Source organism: Polypterus senegalus, chromosome 14, assembly GCF_016835505.1.
Source record: "Polypterus senegalus isolate Bchr_013 chromosome 14, ASM1683550v1, whole genome shotgun sequence".
Lineage (NCBI taxonomy): Eukaryota > Metazoa > Chordata > Cladistia > Polypteriformes > Polypteridae > Polypterus > Polypterus senegalus.
The window spans coordinates 7987038-8008597 of NC_053167.1; the positions used below are offsets into that span (position 1 = coordinate 7987038).

The 21560-nt window shown below is 39.4% G+C and overlaps 1 protein-coding gene across 11 annotated transcripts in view; it reads right to left on the reverse strand.

Annotated features, from left to right (window-relative positions):
• ptprt (protein tyrosine phosphatase receptor type T) overlaps positions 1–21560 on the reverse strand; it is a 612567-nt gene that overhangs the window by 287099 nt on the left and 303908 nt on the right. For all 11 annotated transcript variants that reach the window (XM_039734414.1, XM_039734417.1, XM_039734416.1 and 8 more), the window contains exon 8: positions 6668–6964. In XM_039734414.1, the coding sequence (XP_039590348.1) occupies positions 6668–6964 (297 nt within the window). The remainder of the gene's footprint in view (positions 1–6667; positions 6965–21560) is intronic.

Genomic DNA, 21560 nt, shown 5'->3' on the forward strand with positions numbered 1-21560 from the left:
TCTATTAATTCTCATTAACCCTCCAGCATACTCAAGAACATTTCTTTAATGGAGTACTGCTACACTTGATTCCAGCACAACATGATGATCTTTGGCATTACCATGAGTAAAGAGCCATTTGTACTTGTGGACCCACTGCACATGACTTGGCCTACCATTTCATGTTTAAGGAGTGAACTAATAAAAAGTGGTCTGATGGCATCTGAGCTGGTCTACCACTCTCTGAGGTGGCACACCTCTCAGTTTTGCTCCAATTCAAGCTAGGCTTGATCACAAGCATCATGTAATGTATGATCAAAAATTGTGCATTCCAGATACTATTAGTTGCTTTATATTAAAATCATCAATTATCAACAGTATAGGGTAAGATTACTTTTAAAAGTAACTTAGTTACATTACTCATTATATACAAACAATTTAAAATGTTAGGTAGTTATGTATTACTAAATGTAATCTGTTACAAATAGCGTTACTTTTTCTTTTTTTGCTGAAAATCTGCATATTTCATTGGATAGTATTTAAGAAGTCCATATATGAACATTCACAAAACTGACCAGAAACACTACCAAACATGAATATTTTTTTCCTTTTATTAAACTAGGGGGCTCTGCCCCCTGCTCGCTTCGCTTGCCAATCCTCCAGCCTGCGCTATGCGCCAGCCACATCACATCTCTGCTGCTCACGTATGTGGATTTCACTTTCACGAAACAGCAAATCTTTTAATTCTCACGGATTGGCCTCTTCATTGGGAAGAAATAATGAATACTTTACCCTGATGGCAACACGAATTAGACGATCTATAAGTCTCCGACTTTTAAAGCCAAACAATATCTATGTACTTCTGTCATATCACCTATGTCCATATATTCAATCTCTTTTTGCTGTTCTGTTATTTCACCAGGTAATAATTTCGGTTTGTTAGCGCTAAAGCGATCTTTACTATCAGTTTTTTGAGACTTTCAAATTTTAGTACTTTTTTAATCTCTAACCTGCTCTGCATTTGTACCGCGCCACTAGCAGAAACCTCATTGCGACGTTCTGTTTGGCTTTTATTTACAACCCTGCTTGGAGCCAAGAGCGCAGGAACTGTGTCTGATGATATCATTCATACGAATGAGAAGTGATTGGGCCGTGGGCATGGTTGTAAATGTTTGAGAGGAGGGGGGGACTTGGCAAAATCTCTTGGCACACACGGGACCTTAAATTATCTCTCGCAGGAGTTGAAAGTCTCCGAGAAAGTCTCGTCCTAGGATTTCCTTTTATAATAGAGAGATATGTTTAGTCCTTCATGTGCCGTGAAGTACCGTATATACTCGCGTTTAAGTTCTCCTGCAGATAAGTTGGGGCTTGATTTTCCCATATAATTTCTGGTATTTTATAATGTCGGTTATATAAGTCAAATGCAGAAAACTTACGCTATTGGTCCAAGAGATCACAATATGCTAATGCCCACCTGAGAGAGTAACCATGGAGCACACTGCCTTTCTTTTCTATGTATTGTGCCACCATGACCACACGGTAATACCCAAACTATTCCGAAATGACGTTTGCATTGATTTGTATTTTTTGTATCTCACACCATCATACACCTTTATCGCAAGAGCATCCATTTTCTACGATGGAGCATTCGATCAGAAGAAAATATGAAGCTGGTTTTAAATTAAAAGTCGTTAAAGTGGCAGAAGAAATTGGTAACTGCACTGCTGCAACAAAATTTGTTGTGTCTGAGATTGGAGGAAGCAAGAAGATGTAAAAAAACAAAAAATTAAGTGTCGCATTTTTGAATGGGCGTATCAGTCGGGGTCTGATTTTATGATCGATTTTTCAGATTTCAAGACCCGACTTATACGTGACTATATACGGAAAATTACATCCATAACCTTTTTCCGCCCCAAAGCGACCCCCCGAGGTATGAACGCTGGCTGCTATGCCACTTGATCACACACTTTCAGCTTATTCATTATGTCCAGCTTTCTGCTAGTGGACTGCACATAGCACACTTTCTGACTGGTTTTGCGATTGGGCACTGCAAAAGACCAGCATAAAGTCCACTGTGCTTGTTTCCTGCCTTACACTCACTGGTGTTGCGATGATCACAGGACCCTAAACTGGGCAGATTGAATTTACTTCTCGACATACCTATGCATTTTGTTTGGTTCTTGCCACTTGATCACATGCTACGTGTGTGTGTGATTAATTTCTTCCTCACTAACTGTCACCAGAGCACACTCGTGAGCGATGTTGCCTAAGTACAATATTGCAGTGAAGTAACTTTTTTTTTTAGTAGAGTTGGAAATAAACTTTGGTAGATGTCAGAGATGGGTGTATAATAGATGCAGTGGTATGAGCATAGTTAGAAGGTGAAAATCTTTACTAGAAAATGGGTGAGAGGAATGCAAAATGTGGATATAGTAAATGCAAATCTAGGTATCAGCAATGGTGTTCTTTTGGAAAAAGTAGAGAAGTTCTATTGGTTACAGTAGGTGGCATGTTGAATGTCAACAGAAGTACAGGTGCAGCAGTGATAGCCAGGGCGAGGGATGCATGGAAGAAATTTCAGGAACTGTACATCATTTGAACTTCTAAATGAGCCTCCCTGACATTGAAGGGTACAATCTGTGAAAGCTGCGTGAGGAGTAGTATGCTGTATAGTGTGTAACACATAGCTGAATTAGGCAGAATATGAAGCAAAGCTACAAAGAAGAGAGATGAGAATGATTAAGTGAGTATGTAGTCAAAGTGAAATGTAAGCCAAGTTAAAAGTTTAGAGGAGATAGGTGTTGTGCTGAGAAGAAACCAACTAAGATGATGTGTTGTGTTTGATGATACAGAGCATGGTTGGAGTTACACAGAGATGATTGTGGAGAGGATGAGGCCCAGAGGAACAGCCAAGGAAAACATGGTTGAAAGCGATCTTAAATAATATGAAAGTAATGTTTTTCATGCCAAAGAATGTTCAGGACAGCGGTCACGAGAGGAAAACTGATTTAGGATGGAACCAGATAATAGAGATAAACCCTGAAAATTACTGTAAAACAAGTGATGGTGATGGCATTGATGATGACAACAATCTTGTCTATTAGGCCCTCCACATTAAATGCTGTCAGGTAGGCTCTTCACATTAAATGATCTCCTAGACATATACAGCACATGTGAATTAAATTGAAGGATATTAATACATTTTGGTTTGAGGGTTATACACATACAAGGAGATAAATCAAAACTGTGGTCAAAAGAATGACAAGTATAAGAAAAATATACAAGTACATCAAGCAAAGCAAGTCACTGAACAAGATGAAAAGCCAAACTCAAGTGAATGCATTAAATGGTGAGGATGCACTTTGTTTAATGCTACAAGTGATTTCAAACATTGTTAATAATATATAGCCATATCCACAGAATATCAACAAATAAAAATATTTAGCTCCAGGGGCTCACGTAACTTTCTGCATATTCTGATCACATCACTCTCATTGATGACATATTTATGCTTCATTGTGTAATTTTATAAAGAACAAAATGAACATTGGTGCTCACAGAAGTAAACCCGGTATTACTGTCATCTAAGCGCAAGAGTCAGAGGGAGTATTGCCAAGGGCACATGTAAGACTTCTCATCAGTGGTTTGATTATTTATTCCACTGCTCATAAACAGCTGAGAATTTTAGAAAAAACATTAAAACTGTTCATATTTTTATTTTGAACCACTTTCATTTCAAGCAGCTAAAAAATAAAGCCTCAGTGTTATAGATATATTTCTCTGTGTTAAACATAAACTGCCGACTTTGAAAAATTGTTGAAATAATTCTTGTTGATCTTTAATTTACCACAACATTTATTTGTAGGAAAAGGAACTTTAAACGTCAGTTCTGGTGTAGAAAAATGAATAAGTAAAATAAAAAATATATTAAAAAAAACCTGACTGAGTCAATAGGCCAGACATTTCTTTCAACTACAGTAGTTTTTTTTTCAGAATCAATGAGTTTCTATAATTTCAGGATTGCAATACTTAAATAATGTATCCTGTACAATGTAAAAGTAAATGGAGGCTTGCAACAAGAGTCATGCAAATATCCCAGCATGAGGACGGAATTCCACCTTGGATATGTCTAATTGTGTTTGATCCTGGTTACCTGGGGCCTCTTGCATAACGCTGTGCATAGAATTCACACTAAAACATGGCATATGGACAAAAGCGAAAATGTGCGTACGCACAAAAAAATCCAGATGCATAAATCTGTGCGAACGCCAACTTCCATGTTCTTCCACTCCATAAATCCCAGTCAGCGTGAAAAGTAATGCACGTACACGTGCCTGCTGTCCCGCCCCAACTCCTCCCAGAATTATGACTCTTTGAATATGCAAATTAATATAAATAACCCTTAATCTCAGCATTCTGTGAAAAGGCAATGGCAAAAGCACGAGGAAAAATAGAAGAATTTTAGCGAATACCAAGTGGAGACAAGGAAAAATGTACTATTTGTTGGTTTAAACAGTGGTATAAACAATAAAAGGAAGTTGATCGAATGACATAGAGTGTCAGAGAAACTCGAAAGCTCAAATTCACAAAATCACACAGTGCCCAAAACAAAAAAGAAGTTGTCAGATATCAAAGTTGCCGTGAAAGGGTGAGTCGTAGCCCACTGTCTGAGTGTCATATGAAAGCTTATTAGGGTACAGAGAATAGGCACACAGTGAGAAAGAAGCTCAAAATGTCAACTTTAATCTAAAAATTTCCACTTTAATCACGTAGTTTATTTTGTCATTAAAGTAGAACATCATAAACTTCATCTTTAAATCGTTTAATTTACTAGTTTCTCAAATACCATGCTTTGTTTTGTATTTGATCTTCTATGTGCTCTGTGTGTGTGAATGACTACGTGCTTCCGTTCTTTCTCTTCCTCCGACAGGACACAGAATCCACTACATTCATGATATTACAGCTCTATGAATAATTTAAATACTGAGATGTATACTTGATATAATTTCAGTATTCATATCATATCAATTAAGGCATGTATTAAACGGGAACACGGTGGCGCAGTATTAGCGATGAGCTGGCGCCTTGTCAAGAGATTGTTCCTGCCTCATACAAGATGCTTGCTGAACCATGCGCAACCTTCAATGAAATAATTTATTGCAGTAGTACTGTCTCTTTCAAATTTACTAACCCCCAATTCCTGTCCTTCCTCTTCTTCCTCCAAGTAACCAATTGCCACGCAATCAGCTCTGTAATAGACGTTAAGCCATCTGTAAGCTTAGAACGCCAATTCTGCAAAACTTTTAAGGAACATTGAAATATCTTCATAGTATGTATTTAATTATTCTTTCCATCTTTCCTTCCAGTGTCGCGCCAGCCCCAGCAAGAATACAGTGCGAGGCAGGAACAATCTGTGAACGGAGCGCCAGTTTGTTGCTAGCGCTGCGACACCATGTCCTAACATGTTTAATTATTAACAATATATATTATTTTAATGATATTAACATTTTATCTGTATAATGTAATAAACACATTTTGCTGCATTTCATCTTAAAAATGATATTGTTATCATATGTAAATACGTGCTTTATAAAGTGGCCCAGGTTGTACAATATTATAACTGTATCACAAGTTTACAGTGAGGTAATTGTACTTATAAGTACAAACAGTTCTACAAGGAGCACTTGATGAACTGATTGAGTGTGTTTAGAGTTCTTGGGATGAAACTGTTTCTGAACCGTGAGATCCATACAGGAAAGGCACTGATGCTGTATACTATGATAATTTTCTTTCCAGTCAGCTGCTGTAGAGCTGTGATTCCACACTCAGATAGAGTGATATAAATACTCCGAGTGGTGCAGTGAGAATAATATGGAAAAAGATGATCCACTGTGACAACCCCCAATGGGAGCAGCTGAAAGAAGAAGAAGAAGGTGTAGTGAGAGTAACAAGGATAAAGCAGTTATTTTATTTAGAATAGTTTGACCATTCTGTGAACCATTATATTGTTACAGGTTAATTACAATCAGATGCCTTAAACTAATAAACAAAATGCAGTTAATTTCAGTGTATTTATAAAGCCACGTCAGGGATGTGGATCTAAAAAAGAAAGGTAAATCACACTGGAACAAAAGCACTGCTTTGACGCTGGGTGCCCCCAGTTTGCAAAACTGAGTGGAGAACTTGCGTACGCCAGGGTTTGAAAATATGTGTGGCTTTATGCTAAGTTTAGTTTTAGTTTTATATACAGCGATTTGAGCGTGGAAACGGGTGTACACAAAATTTTTGTTCATACGCACCATTTATACATAAGGCCCCTGGTCTTTATATGAAAAGCTCAGTCCTAAGTGTGAAAGTTTCTACACCTAATATTTGGCTCAAGCCACCCTCACTCTGAGAAGACTAAACAATAATTTCTAACATCTTCTGACATTAGTTACTAAAACGTCAAGATCTACATCTTAGTGCAGCAGGGAATTACTGTTGAGCTTATGCCCAGGGGTTTAAAACGTGACTTTACCAGTAGTGAACTACCAGTAAGTGCTGTCCAAGAACCCTGAAATACTACAACATTCACAACAGCTGTTGGGCTTATTCCAAGGGATCTGCTCTTCAAAAGTTCAAGAGCATTCGTGAACTTAAACACAGAGTACTGATCACACTGCTCAAGTTACCGCAACAGCCTTACCGTCTTCTTCTGTCTGTTTCACTATTTCTTCACTCTCTTTTCTTCCTTCTGGGTTTGACAGGACAAGCCTGAGTCGAACGGTCACAAAGGGCCTCATGCCCCGCAGGGTGTAGTGTGACGATGTCTGAATCATCTCCTCTGCAGAAAACTCATGCTGGTTGAAAACATACTGGTACTGGACTGTTAGGTTGTAGCTGTGGCATCGTGTGACAACATAGCCAAAGGGTTCCCACTGGAGGGTCAGCTGGCGGGCACGGACATCCACTACCTCAACATTCTGGGGCCCATGAACGGGATCTGTCAAAACACAAGAAAGGTTGCCGGTTAACTGAGTTCTCTTCTGATGTTCCCACGGCGGCCTGTGTGCATGTTGACCAACAGCACCAGGCAGGCTGTGAGTATGCAGTTTGTTAACAACATTCTCGTTGTCCCTTGTATGTCAGGGAGTCTCCTTTAATTACAAAATCATACTAAATATATGCCTTTTCTCTATGCCTTTTAGTTTCAAAGTAATTTGAATTTTGTTCTTTTTGCCTCATTCGGTTGTGCATGTTTTCTGTATTTACCCTTCTGCTTGCTGTTAGTTCTATTGCTCCTAGAAACCCACCACAGTTATTTATTTCATAGCTTAAAGATATCCCACTAGGTGGCTTTGTAAAGTGCTTGATGCTGATATGTAATCTGTAAGGGACTACATATATTACAAAAAAAATCGATACAGTTTACATTGCTTTTAGCTTAATTTACTCAACCGACTGCTGATTGTCACAGTGACACTCCTTGAAACAGTATGCCAATCCTGAGAAAGGGTCCCACAAGTACAACTTACTTCTAAATAAATACCCAAACCCAAATTGGATAAAATATGTGCAAAAGAGACTTGCGGAACTCAAATATATGCCTTTGGTTGCAGCCTGGCCTTTAATTAATTAAGATGTACAAAGCTCTCTAGCAAATAGACAAGAACAACACTTTAATGACTCTCATGCTTTGAAATTACTCTGCGGCAGCATGCAAATTTCAGTGTCCAGGCTGCAGACGAGCAGCCGAAGCGAGAACAATCAAAGCGAGAGGATGAAGATCACTAGCAATTAGAGGGAAATAAAGGCTTCAATCACACAGACAATTTGTTAAGGCAGCAGAGGTCACACTGGAGGCAAATTGCTGGAATCTGGATGGGGGAGAAGGCAAACGAGGCCATTAGATGCCTTGAAGGGTCTTATTAGTGCTGTTTTCCAGTGAATTTTCTGTGGTTTGCTCTGTTTATTCAGTCACATAATATAGAAAGGTTAATAAAACAGAGATGATTACCTTCAGGGAGTAGAGCAAACTGTTTCTCCTTAAGAGACAGTGAAGGGTTAGCAGGACACAGGGAGACAGAGACCCAGGTGAGAAAAGGTGAGAGATGTATGGCTCAGCAAATCAAATCTGGACAACGTTTCGTAAAGACCTGCACAAAACTATCTGCAGAGATGGATACCTAATGACCTCCGTAGTGTCATGGAGCCTATTTGTCAGTCTGCACTGTTCTATTCATTTCAGGAATTCCATATCCACTGATTATTGTAGTCGAAAGTGTACAGTTCCTTCCCAATTTGTGAAGCTAATCCTTTCCTGAAAACCCCTTCATGAGGTGAATTTCTCTAATGCAAACACACCATTGACATTAATTTAAATGGAAATTAGAGTTCTCTGGCTACACAAATGACCCCCATTTTTGCTCAAATAACCTCATAATACATACAAATTGACAGAATTATCTTGATAATAATATTAGTCATCAAAACTAACCCTAATAAAACATCCTTTCCTTTCATTAAATAATATTTAATAACTCTCTTAACCTATACTCTTTCAATTCAAAGAAATGGCCTTTCTGTGTTTCTTGGGCTTTTCCACTTCTTTTATAATCTGTTCCAGAGCCATGTTCTTTGGGATAATGCAAGTAGACACCTGAACATCACGTGTGACAAGCTGACTGAACCACAGCACGTGAATCCAAGCATCAGTTGTGAGAGTCTGAACGCATAACCAGCACGCAGCCCCCCTACAATCATGCAGCTGCACTCCAAACATCCACCCTTGCTCCATTATGCAGACTGTAAAGATGAAAAGTTGTTAACATTAGTGACTCGTCTTTGAAAATCATGAATTAATTCAGCTTCCTTTTGATTTGTTAAGATAAAACTGGGTATTAAAAGACTTCCCTCGTATACCTGATTTTGCTTTGGGCTCTCCCCCATCATAATCTATCGTCTATGGGGGAAGAGCGAAAGCTTTCGATTCGTCACAATTTTCGATGCCCCGTTTTCAACGGATCTCGACATTCTAGGGTCCCCTGATCCCAAAAACACTGATATCTCGATGATGGGTGTGTCTGTCTGTGCGTGCGTGTGTCAGTTTCTTGAGAATGGTCTAGAGCAGTGTTTCCCAACCTCAGTCCTGGGGGCCCACTATAGCTGCAGGTTTTTGTTCCAACCAGATTCCTAATCAGTGACAATACCTGATAACACTGGTCTCATTTAATTAGCTGGTATCATTTTTCTTTTATTCTACACTAGGAAGTCCTCTCATTAAACTTGTATCTCGCGAATATCATATTCGTCTTAGGCACGACAAAAGCCAGTGGAAGCGTGTCTATGAACTTAATTTAAAGTTAAGCTTTACACCTTGTAGCTGCACTTATGAATATGCTTGTATGCGTCACTCGCTTCGTATTCTTTTGCTGCCTTCTCAGTTGTGTAATGCATTTTTTGTTCAGCGCTCTTTGAAGCTCTTCCTAATGTTAGCTAAGACCCAGCACTTAAAAGTTTCTCGCTACAGCAATTTTAACTCCGTTACAAAGTGATCCAAAGTCTCGTTTATACCTTGTGTCTTCTCATTAAACTTGTATCTCGTGAATATCGTATTCGTCTTAGGCATGACAAACGCCAGCGGCAGCGTGTCTATAAACTTAATTTAAACTTACGGTTTACACCTTGCTTTGTTTCCACAGTAGCTGCAATTATGAATATGCTCGTATGTGTCACTCGCTTCATATTCTTTTGCTGCCTTCTCAATTGTGTAATGTGTGTTTTGTTCAGCGCTCTTTGGAGCTCTTCCTTGTTCTCTACGTACTGCGTTCTCAGTCAGTTCACGTGAGCTGCTCTCTTGTGTGATCTTGCGATGTCCATGGCTTTATTTAATGTTAGCTAAGACCCGGCACTTAAAAGTTTCTCTCGCATTTTCAGTGAGTTTGTACCAAACACTAGACCATCTCATCTTCGTTTGCATAAGTCCTTCACCCACGAATATTTACCTTATATGGGCAGGCACTTAATTACGTGGGAGGCGTGATGATGCAGGACGCAACTCCACCTCACACAGCGACCGAGCTGCAGGCTATGGCCGTATATATGGTCGAAAGTTGGTTCCAGTTATGACCGTTACACGTAGAATTTCGAAATGAAACCTGCCTAACTTTTGTAAGTAAGCTGTAAGGAATGAGCCTGCCAAATTTCAGCCTTCCACCTACACGGGAAGTTGGAGAATTAGTGATGAGTGAGTCAGTGAGTGAGTGAGTGAGTCAGTCAGTCAGTCAGTGTGGGCTTTGCCTTTTATTAGTATAGATTCAGAAAAGCACAGCAGCATGATTTTTACACTTATAAGACATTTACAAATATTTCTGCTTTTGCTATAGATTTAAATGCTTGACTCTCTTTTGTTGATTTCATTATATTTTGCCCTTTCGCTGTGCAGTTTTTCCCCTTCGTTGTATCTTATTAATGACAATTAAAAATGAGCAGAGCAGACACGCTGGCAGACAATACTGAATAATGAAAGGCTGCAACTACTATTGCATCAGACCTACTAATTAGTAAATAATGGATTAATTAAACAATTAGAACACCTAGAAAAGTAGAATGAAAATCAAGATGAAAATATTGTTAAAAGAAAAAAATACATTACTCCCATGTAACTGCTTGGTAAATTTTAACATATATATGTTAAACTTAGTTTTCTAATTTCTATATTGTTCCCAAAACACAAAACTTGGGAAATAACACATCACTTAATTATCCCAGGAGGGCAGTTAAAACAGAAGCTGGTTGGGACAAAAACCTGCAGCCACAGTGTGCCCCCCGGACCGAGGTTAGGAAACACCGTTCTAGAGCAGGGGTGGGCAGTGTCGGTCCTGGGGAGCCGTAGTGGCTACAAGTTTTCATTCCAACCCAATTGCTTAATTAGAAACCAGGCCTTGCCAATAAAATGGATCATTTTCACTCTTTCACATTTTCTATTAAGTGTTTTATTAAGTCAAACGGTGCATGATGAGCACACACATATGTACTGTAATTGGAAAAAAAAGAGCTAGATGGAGAACTACTGGCTGCTTTGCCTTTTACATCTCATTGCTAATAAGGAGCCATTAAAGCAGTGAATGAAGCTGTTTAAGATTGAAGTAAGCAATTAAGGGTGGGGAACCTTAACAAGCGCGACCACTAAAATTAAGCATCAAAATGTCACTTGAGTAATAAGTGTTTCATCAGCAATAATTGACTTCTCATTAAGAAACTTGGCTGGAACAAAAAACTGCAGCCACTGAGGCTCTCCAGGATCGACATTGTCAGCCCCTGGTCTAGAGCTAAAACGGCTGGACGGAAAAATACCAAACTCGAAACTTAAGCCTCAAGCAGACGATGTGCTGATTAGTTTTTGAGCCAATTCATGCAAGAGAAAGAGACACTCTAGAGCAGGGGTCTCCAACTCCAGTCCCAGAGAGCTACTGTGGCCGCAGGTTTTCATTCTAACCCTTTTCTTTATTAGTGATCAGATTTTGCTGCTAATTAACTCTTTCCCTTAATTTTAATTGAAGCACATTTTAAGACTAATGCACCTTAATTCTTTCTTTCTTCCTTAATTAGCAACCAAACTGTATTAAGACACAAAATGAACCAACACATAAACAAAAACAACAACCTGCCTCCATCACACAATAACTGAAAATAAAGTAATGTTGATCCCAAAACACAAAACTTGAGAAATAACACATCAATCAATCAATCAATCAACATTTATTTATATAGCACATATTCATACAAAAAAATGTAGCTCAAAGTGCTTTACAAAATGAATAGAAAAATAGAAGACAATAAAAGATAAACATAAGTCAACATTAATTAACATAGAATAAGAGTAAGGTCCGATGGCCAGGGTGGACAGAAGACACAAAATAAAACTCCAGACGGCTGGAGAAATAAATAAAATCTGTAAAATCTGTAGGGATTCCAGACCAAGAGACCGCCCAGTCCCCTCTGGGCAATCTACCTAACATAAGTCAAACAGTCCTCTTTGTATTTAGGGTTTTCATGGAAGGACCTGATGATGATGGTCACGTAGACTTCTGGCTTTCAGTCCATCAATGTTGGTGCATCATGATGCTTAATTAATTAGCCCAGGAGTCCAGTTAAAACAGAAGCTGGTTGGGACAAATACCTGCAGCCACAGTGTGCCCCCAGGAGTAGTGGCTACAAGTTTTCATTCCAACCCAGTTGCTTAATTAGAAACCAGTCCTTGCCAATAAAATGGATAATTTTCAATCTGTCACATTTTCTAATAAGTGTTTTATTAAGTAAAACGGTGCATGATGAACACACACATATGTAATTGGAAACAAAGAGCTAGATGGAGAGCTACTGGCTGCTTTGCCTTTTAAGATGAAGGCCTCAGTAATGTTGATCTGCTCAGGTCCACAAAACATTTTGACAGCACTCTTAAAAAGGAAAATCAAAAGTTTTGGAAATGTTTGCCATGGCAGAATGAGCACCAAGGAATTAAATAATGGGTTTAATTAGCAACGAGAATTGGCTTCAAATTAAGAAACTGAATGAAGTGAAGTTGGTTGGAGTTTGAGGCCCCAACTTATTTGGTCATCTGTTGGCTCACTTCACATTAAATTTATGTTTAGGTGCTGTTTAAGGAAAAAGAATCAATTCAGCGGTCTGAGTCTCAAGAAAAGTCAATTAAAATAAAGGGAAAAATACGGTGAATGTTTTAACGTTTATTGCAGTAAAAGATTTACAACTACTAGTCACCATCAAAATACTCTCCTCCACTTCGAATGCACTTATCCCAACACTCCTGCCACTTTGCGAAGCAGTTCTGGAAGTTTTCTTTCGAGAGTGTCTTTAGTTGGGCTGTCGTGGCTGCCTAGATGTCCTCAATGAATTAAACTTGTTTGCCTTTCATGGTCATTTTCAATTTAGGGAACAGCCAGAAGTCAAACAGTGCCAGATCCGGTGAATAAGGTGAATGCAGACACAATGTAATGTTTTTATTCGACAGAAACTGTCGTACTAGAAGGGATGTGTGACATGGAGTGTTCTCATGATGAAGAATGAAACCGTTTCAACATTTTCCGCAGTTATTGATTTTGATCTTTTCTCATCTTCAACCGAGTCAAATCCATTACTAAATCAATCAGACCACTTAATTGTTAGTGCAGTGTCACCATAAACCGATTTTAACATCTGATGGGTTTCCTGAACTTTTTGCAATTTGAAACAAAATTTCATGTTAATGCGCTGCTCGATATCCGTTATTAACGACAAACTTGCAAAACACACTTGAACTCAACAGTGGCTCACAAACGACTGACAGCATCATCAAGTTGAAACTTGGCACAAACTCGGCTCTAGGATGGACCTGTCAGAACCTGCACTGAACTGTTTTGCGTTGCTTTTGGATGGTGTTCTGCATCAACATTCACCGTACTTTTTGATCACACCTCGCAATTTGTTGCTGTTTACAAAATTTTTTTCTAATACGACATTTTGGTGACTGTGTAGCACAGCTTATGGGGATGAAGAACTCTTGATGACTGTCAGGGCCATACAGACAGATAAAAATAAATGAATTTATATGACGCAATCATGGACATAATTATTTTTTTTCATTTAATTTATAACATTTAGACACATACAACATATGCTCTATGTGGTGGAAGGAGAAATCATGAGACTCCAATTTCTCGGCTGAAAGGAAAGCCTAAAAACAGAAGCCATATGTCAATCTCTTCACTCACCTGGCTTTATACAATAAGTGTGAGCTTCTGCTCTCTTTACCTAACATGCAGAGAATAGGGTTGGGAATTTGTTAAAAATTTCATTGTTTCTTTTATTTAATTTTCATGTAAAATATTAATTGTACAGTTTCCAAACGGATATGATTTGCTGTTTGTTAGTTAATGTATCTGTTTTTTGCTGGTGTCACCATCCTTTGACTCTGTTCACGTTGGTGGTGTGGAGTTGTTAGACATGGGATACATGTGACGCATGCCCTGTGACATCAAAGTGACGAAAGAAACACAAGAGATAAGGATACAAAAGAAATTTAGACATGGGGAAAAAAACGAGCAAAAGCAAAAACAGTTTTAGTCATATAGAAAATAGTTTTTTGCTTCAATTTTTTTTTGTTTATGGGATTTTAGTATTTTTGGAACCTGATTTTTTTTTCTCCTTCATTTCTGAAATACCCAGCGTTGCCCAGAAGGAAAATAAAGTTTTTTTTTTTTAAATTGTTTGAGAAAAATATAAATAAAAAAAACTCACAGCTTTAAAAATAAATTATAAAACAATGAAGACTCACTAATGTGCTTGTCTTGAGGCCTTGTATGTTTGTTATCATCCACTTGACACTCGGAACCAGCCAACTCTATTTAATTTCAAAAGCAACAGGGGCACGGTGCTGCTTAAACATAAAGAATGCTGGGAGTCGCCTCGAGTTCGCCCTCTGCTGGTCGTACCGAGCGTCAACTGGATGATAACAGGTATACAAGACCTCAAGATCACCCCGCACCCTACCCAGAAGGGGGTGGGTTAGGGTTGATTTCACCCAACAGTATTTGTAGTCGACCAATGAGAAACATGTGCACCAAGTTTCATGAAAATCGCTCCAGCTGTTCGGAAATGATGCTGGCACCTACATACATACATTGACTTTTATATACTGTATAGAGTGTAAAAGAAATGAGACAACACAGCATAAAGAGTTGGGGTTTCCGGCCCCGTATACTGTAAACAAAATAAGTTTCTTTTTTACAAGGTCAAGGGTACAAACAAAAACATTGCTTATGCGCGCGACGCCTTCACATACACCGGCGGCCATTTTTATATAGGAGGAGCCGGAAGTGGAGGAATGCTGGGAAGGAGGCGTGAGGGATGACGGGATTCGTGACGTCAGGGAAGATGGTGGAGGAAGGGCGGAAGTGGAAGTGGTGCGGTCAGGTTATGATGGCGGAGCGTCTTTTTTCCTGAAAGAGAGAGCAGAAAGGTTAGTACCCCGCCATTCCCTACCGACAAACGTCCTTCGAAGCGATTTCAGGTCCGCCCGCGGCCTCCTACTCGCGCATGCGTGACAAGAGAGTTACAGGTGATTTAGTTTTATGTCTTAGTTTAGGGACATTTTTAAATGTTTTTGTTTAATTCATAAGTGTGTAGAATTGCCATTTTAGAAAACTCTATGACAGGTAATGGGTTGCTTGAGGACCTTGTCTGATCGGTAAGGATTGCCTCCATGCCGAAGACGCTATAAATTCCAGTGCAGCAATGGGAGCCTTTTGTCCAAGGTGAGTGAACAAGTGTGGTTTAATAATCTCAAGACAGTACTCTGGTGTTTTTAACTTAGCTTTTGCTCTTGTTGAATGATAGACCTCCGGCAACCCTGCCATGAATAGCAAGGTTAAGGGAATGGATGACAGTCTGGATGGATGGATGGATGGATGGATATTTCAGATTGATTTAATTCACATTCATTTCATATTGTTTCAGTTCTTCAAAATAGAAATGTTCTTTAAATATTCAACTTTTGCTTCATTTCAATGAGAATTTGGAAAAAAGAATAGTAAACACAGTAATTAACCAACTGTTAATAATAACCTAGAAACTAAAAACTTACAATCCAAGTCCTGCAAGACTTTACAACTCAAGTGGCAAAACATTCGCCTGACATTGCTATTTTGTTACATGAAATAGTCAGATAAAATTCATCAATGTCAAAAGAGTTCTCTAAATTGTAGTCACTATAAAAAAACAATAGTCCAAATCAGAACTAGAATTTTTCAGAAAAAAACTCGATAATTAAGTTTCTCATTAGTCCTTTATTTTGTAACAGAGATCACACATTACTTTAACCTGGTGGTCATCTTTAATAACATGGCTGCCATGATATCACAGGTCATGTTGTAGCAGTGTCACAGAGAATTGTTAGATTTACACTGTATGTTTTGCTGTCCATTCCTGGCAAAAAAAGGCGTTAAAAATACTTTTGCAGATGTTGTTTCTTGGATTTGAACTCAATGAGCATAAATAGCTCCATTTCTAGAATGGCAAAGAGAAGGAGAGAATTAAAGAGACCAACAAGAAAGAGAACAAAAACAATCCAGGCTGGTGTCTGTCCAGCCCACAGAGAAACTTGAAGCGCCCTTTGTGTTTTCTGGCAAGAGGAAGGACTGAGTTAGTGCCGTTGGAATCGTCAAACAACATCAGCCTCAGCAGCCTTCCCTGCTGATTTTACTTCTGAGCCAAGTAGGAGATCAATTAGTGGACTCCCTGGGAGAGCTCGACTCAGCTTCATTTTTATGGCAAAGCACTGACTGGTAAATCAAGTCACTCCTTTACAAAGTTTATTTCAGTCGCCATCTAAGTTCTACATGTGACCCTGCCAAACGAAACTGTTTAAGTCTGGATTATCATGAGACCTTCAAGGGTGAGGGGTTTGAGGCAGGAGTGTAGGCTCTCTCTCTCTCTCTCTCTGTATATATATATATATAAGAGCGGCATGGTGGCGCAGTGGTAGCACTGCTGCCTCGCAGTTAGGAGACCTGGGTTCGCTTCCCGGGTCCTCCCTGCGTGGAGTTTGCATGTTCTCCCCGTGTCTGCGTGGGTTTCCTCCCACAGTCCAAAGACATGCCAGTTAGGTGGATTGGCAATTCAAATTTGGACCTAGTGTGTGTCCTGTAGTGGGTTGGCACCCTGCCCAGGATTGGTTCCTGCCTTGTGCCCTGTGTTGGCTGGGATTGGCTCCAGCAGACCCCCGTGACCCTGTGTTCGGATTCAGCGGGTTAGAAAATGGATGGATATATATATATATATATATATATATATATATATATATATATATATATATATAGACAAAAAGTTAATTCAAAAAATTGTATTTATAGAAGTTTTACAGTAAAAGTGTAAATTTAATAAGTATTTGCGTGTTAATTTCAAAGTCAAACACAACAAAAACATATAACTCAATGAATACCTCCAACACAACATGAAACATAATTTTCTTTCAATGTATTACATTTTACTATTTTTAACTATGTTTAATTACTCGCTGTAATGTAAAATAGTTAGGTCTATTATGCATATGTAACAATTCCTATGAAAATAACAATCTGTTTAAATTGTACATGGCTTCCCCATACGCGAGCAGCAGATCTGCAAAGTGGCTAGCACGTTGTGCCCCCAGAGGTTGGCAAGTGAAGCTAGCAGGGGGGCAAAGCCCCCTAGTCTTTAAGATGTATGGGAGATTTGCTGAAAGCTTCTTCCAAAGCTTTACACAATAATAAAAATCACTGAGAATGCACTGAGAAATAACCGAATGCAGCAACTGCAAGTCTAAAATAAAAAGAGAAGAGGTGGTTTGAAATGTTACAACTGACCCAGGCTGTAACAATAGTGAAAGAGTGCTCAGTGATGGTCTGGAATTTGAGATAGTGGTAACATGAATGGCATACTTGGTGTTTCACATTTCTTTAGTTATTAGCTGGTTGTTCTGTATCAAGAAGTGAGGTCTTCACAACACCGTGTGTGACTAGACCTTATGGTGCTGCCACAGGGCCACCCCACCACATCAGCTCTCAAGACTAGACAGAAATTTGGAAGGATTTTCTTAAAGCCCACTAGGATCTGCTCCCCCACCTGCACTGTTAGAGCCACAATTTACAAAAAATGGAAAACAAGGTTTTTCTCTAGTGGGATGGAGTCCAATATTTACTCAAAGCATCCCGCGTATAATCAGGGATTTCTCAATTTCCGTGCTTTAAACTCTTTAAACCACAGAGGTACAAAAGGAGGCAGCACCGATTAGCGGATGGCTACCATAATATACACCCTCGTGTAAAGTTTTGGCTCCCTTATTTTTAGATGTATGCTTGTGCCATCTTCCGCCTCCACCACTGAGTTAAAATGGAAAGCATTTGAAAAGGAAAATGGAGCTAACTGGTTATTGTGCTGCCAGAGGAGAAAGCATGGCCCACCAGGGGGCTGACCATGAGCAAGCCTCAGCCCATTAGATTTGCAGCAAGTGTTGAGCGTTGGCTGCGCTCTGAAAGCTAACCATTTTCCACCACCACACCTAATTACAAGCTTCCTCACTCCATGGTGACAAAAGGCTAATTGCTGACCTCCTTGTGACAATGTGCTTCTGTACATTAATGTCAGTAGTAAGTGCTCCACAACTGCTTGACGTTCCAAACATTCAGGAAAAAATTAGAAACATTGTTTGTCTTTTAGAATGGCATGTTGGTCAAGAGTTTAGTACTTGTTTTTTGGTAGATTTAGACTGGGTTCAAATCCCATTCCAGTGTGCAAAGTTTGCTCCTCTCCCCTCTGTGTGTTTGTATTTTTCTCCAGGTACCCCAATTTTCTTCAGACACCACAGAGGTTAGTAGGTTAAGTTAATTGGTGTCTCTGAACTGCCCCACTACAAGTGAGTGTTGGTGTGTGTAAGCCTACCCTGTGATAGATCGGCTCCTTGTTCCACATATTAGGCTGAAAGGACAGGCTTAGTGAATGCCATCAGTGTGGCCTGGAGATGACATTATGGTGTGTTTTAAGGAGCACATACTGTATGAATTGCACCACCATAGTCTTGAGAGGAGCTTTGCCTAACATTAGCATGTTCATGATGCATGGTGCCACCGTGCACCCCAGTATTGGAATAAATAATAATAAAACAAATAAGAAATGATGATCTTCAAAGAGCAGGGAAAGACCCTGACTTCACCACAATACTAACATTAAAATATCTAAGAATGATATCCATGCTTCCTGGAGGAAATCTGATAAATGGCACCATTCTGATATCCCTATTGGCTTGGGAACTGGCTGTTGTGTTACTGAATCGCATCTATGAAAACAACTTCGAAAATAAAGGGCCACACATCACACCACTAGGCACCATTTTTCCTGCTATATACACTGAAAAAAGTATAACATTGATGTTGTTCATTCAACGTAAATTTTCTCTTTCAAGCAACTTAAGATTAGTCATTTAGTGTTGTAGCTTGAAATATTTGGTTTCAGATCACAATCAAAGTAAAAAAAAAATTGTACCAAAGTAAGTTATGGTGGAGGGAATAAACGTAACAATCCTATTTCAGTTAACCTAATATTTTAGGTTGTTTGTGTGCCGTGTTTGAGGGGCCATTTGTATATTCTTCCGGTTGAACTTTGCAGCGTGATGGCTTTCCAACTGCCAAAAACGAAAAACAACTTAAAAATAGATTTACTACAGTATAAAACAAGTGAATTGCACCCAATCACTCTAAAATGATTTGCCTCAACTTAAAAATTGCTAAAAATAATTCTATTGGTTTAGATTGAAAATATTAAGTGTGATTCATTACCTTACTTTTTTCAGTGTACTATCAATGGCCACACATCTCGGCACTTCCAATGAGAACGAGGAGCTAGAAGGGGTCAGACACTCCAAATGTTAGGTAAACCCTAGTTCCAGTCCTTTTCCCTTGTGAACATGAATTAACAGAGCTCTTTGGCAAGACTAATCGCCACCTCATCCTTCAAGGAGTAACAGATTTGTGAGCAAATGGCAAAACCTGTCACGAGGACGATGCCAACAGAGTTGAAATTAAAGGAAATTATAGTGACTCTATTCAATTAGGCTAAATCAAATCACAGGAACTGTGCCGCCTGGCTGATTTTTTTTTTTTTCTCCTAAGAGTCAATCTTAAACAAGTCAAAGAGAGCATGCGGCGGGCTCTGTGGTAATTCCACCGCAGATTGACTCGCATCGAGAAACTCTTCTTGTTATTATTTCCTACTAAACCTGGCCTGGTCTTGAGAAAGCAATCACCCTTTCCCTTGAAAAATCAATCAGAGCTGCACTCATTCCAATAATTTAGCCTCACAGGAGGAAAATAACTTACTTGCTCTGAGACGAGTAATGAGTTCTGCCAATGAAAGCCCTGACAAAGAATGTAAGGCACCCTCGCTGCCGATCAGCCACCTCTTATATTGCTTGATTGAGCACCGTAAATTTGTACAATGTTCTTCATTCATGGTGCTTTATCACCACATTGTTAACATCATCTTGAATCTGTAATATTGCTCATTACTATGCAAAGAATTTTGTGATGGCGCACCTAATAAATGGCACTATATTAAAAAAAGATTGGCTAATTTTTGCTTTGATTCTGTGTTCAGTTTGTATATTTAGTTTTAGGAGCTCCAGGACCCTCTCACATTTTAAGACTGGAGGATCCACTGTGAACAGATCCGGTGTAGGTGGGCCCCTCAAAGACAACAATCCCCCAAGTCAGTTTCCTACCTTAATCCTGTTGCTCCTGGGCTATTCTCTTGAAATGGAACAGAAATGAATAAGTAACAGATCTATTCTGTCTCATCACCAGTGATGTCTGAACCCCATTAAACGTGCTTGGCATCAAATTAAGTGAAATCACAGAAATGTTTGGGAACTTCATCAAACTTGGTGTAATGCTTTAAAATCAATGGATAATGGAAAACCGAACTGGTTTTGAGTGGATTATAATGGTCAAATGGTCTTTCAACTGTCCTTGAGGCCTAGGAAAGCATCAAACAACTATGCTGGACCGATTATTGTGGTCAAAAATCTGACCTGAGCGGTGAGACAGCAGTGCCAACCACTGAGCCATTGTGCTTCACTGAGATAAAATTAATAGAATTAAACATCACAACAGTACAATTTAGATAGATAGATAGATAGATTTGAAAGGCACTATATTAGAGTATATAAGTTCTCATTGTTGTTGTGTCAGAGAGAGGATGTGCAGCATTGTTCACAATTGCAATCCATTTTGTTTTCATTCTCTCATCCTCTAATACATCCAAGGGGGTCCAGAGTGTGTCTCATATCTGAGTCTGCCTTTTTAATTGGCTTGTTGATTCAGACTGGCTTCTCTTGAAGTGGTGTTACCAGCCCAGCACACCACAGCATTAAAAATTGCACTGGCCATCAATTTATGACAGAAGATGTGAAGGATGTCACTATCCACATTCAAGGAGTACAAACTCCTAAAAAAAAGAGCTGCTCTGCCCTTTCGTGTATAATTCCTTGAGTCCAATTTGACGTTGATGTGGACCCCCAAGTGCTCGTAGGACAACACGACCTCTACACCAACTACTTGCTGGTAGTGAAAGTCAATAACCAGTTCCTTGGTTTTGCTGATGTTAAGTTGCAGACAATTCTCTGGGCACCAAGAAACAATGTTCTCCACCTGACTCCTATACTCAGTCTCATCCCCCCTTATGCACAATCATATCAGAATTTCTGCAAATGACATGACCTGACCTGGTGTTATATCTGTAATCAGAGGTATACAGAGTGTGGAGGACTGCCAGCTTTGTGCTCCGGCCCTCACCCCCAGGCCGACAGCAGGATCGTGCCCCGAGTTCCAGCAGGGCCTCATGGACTATGTAGTGTTTTTACACAGCCCTGCTGGATACCTTGGGGACCACCGGGAGTCGCTGTAGGGGGGCTCATGGGCTCTTGTGTGCCCTATAACCCAGGGAGGAACGACGCGCTCCCGGGTTGAAGAAAAGGACTGTTTACCCTGACCCGGAAGTAATAAAGAACTGTG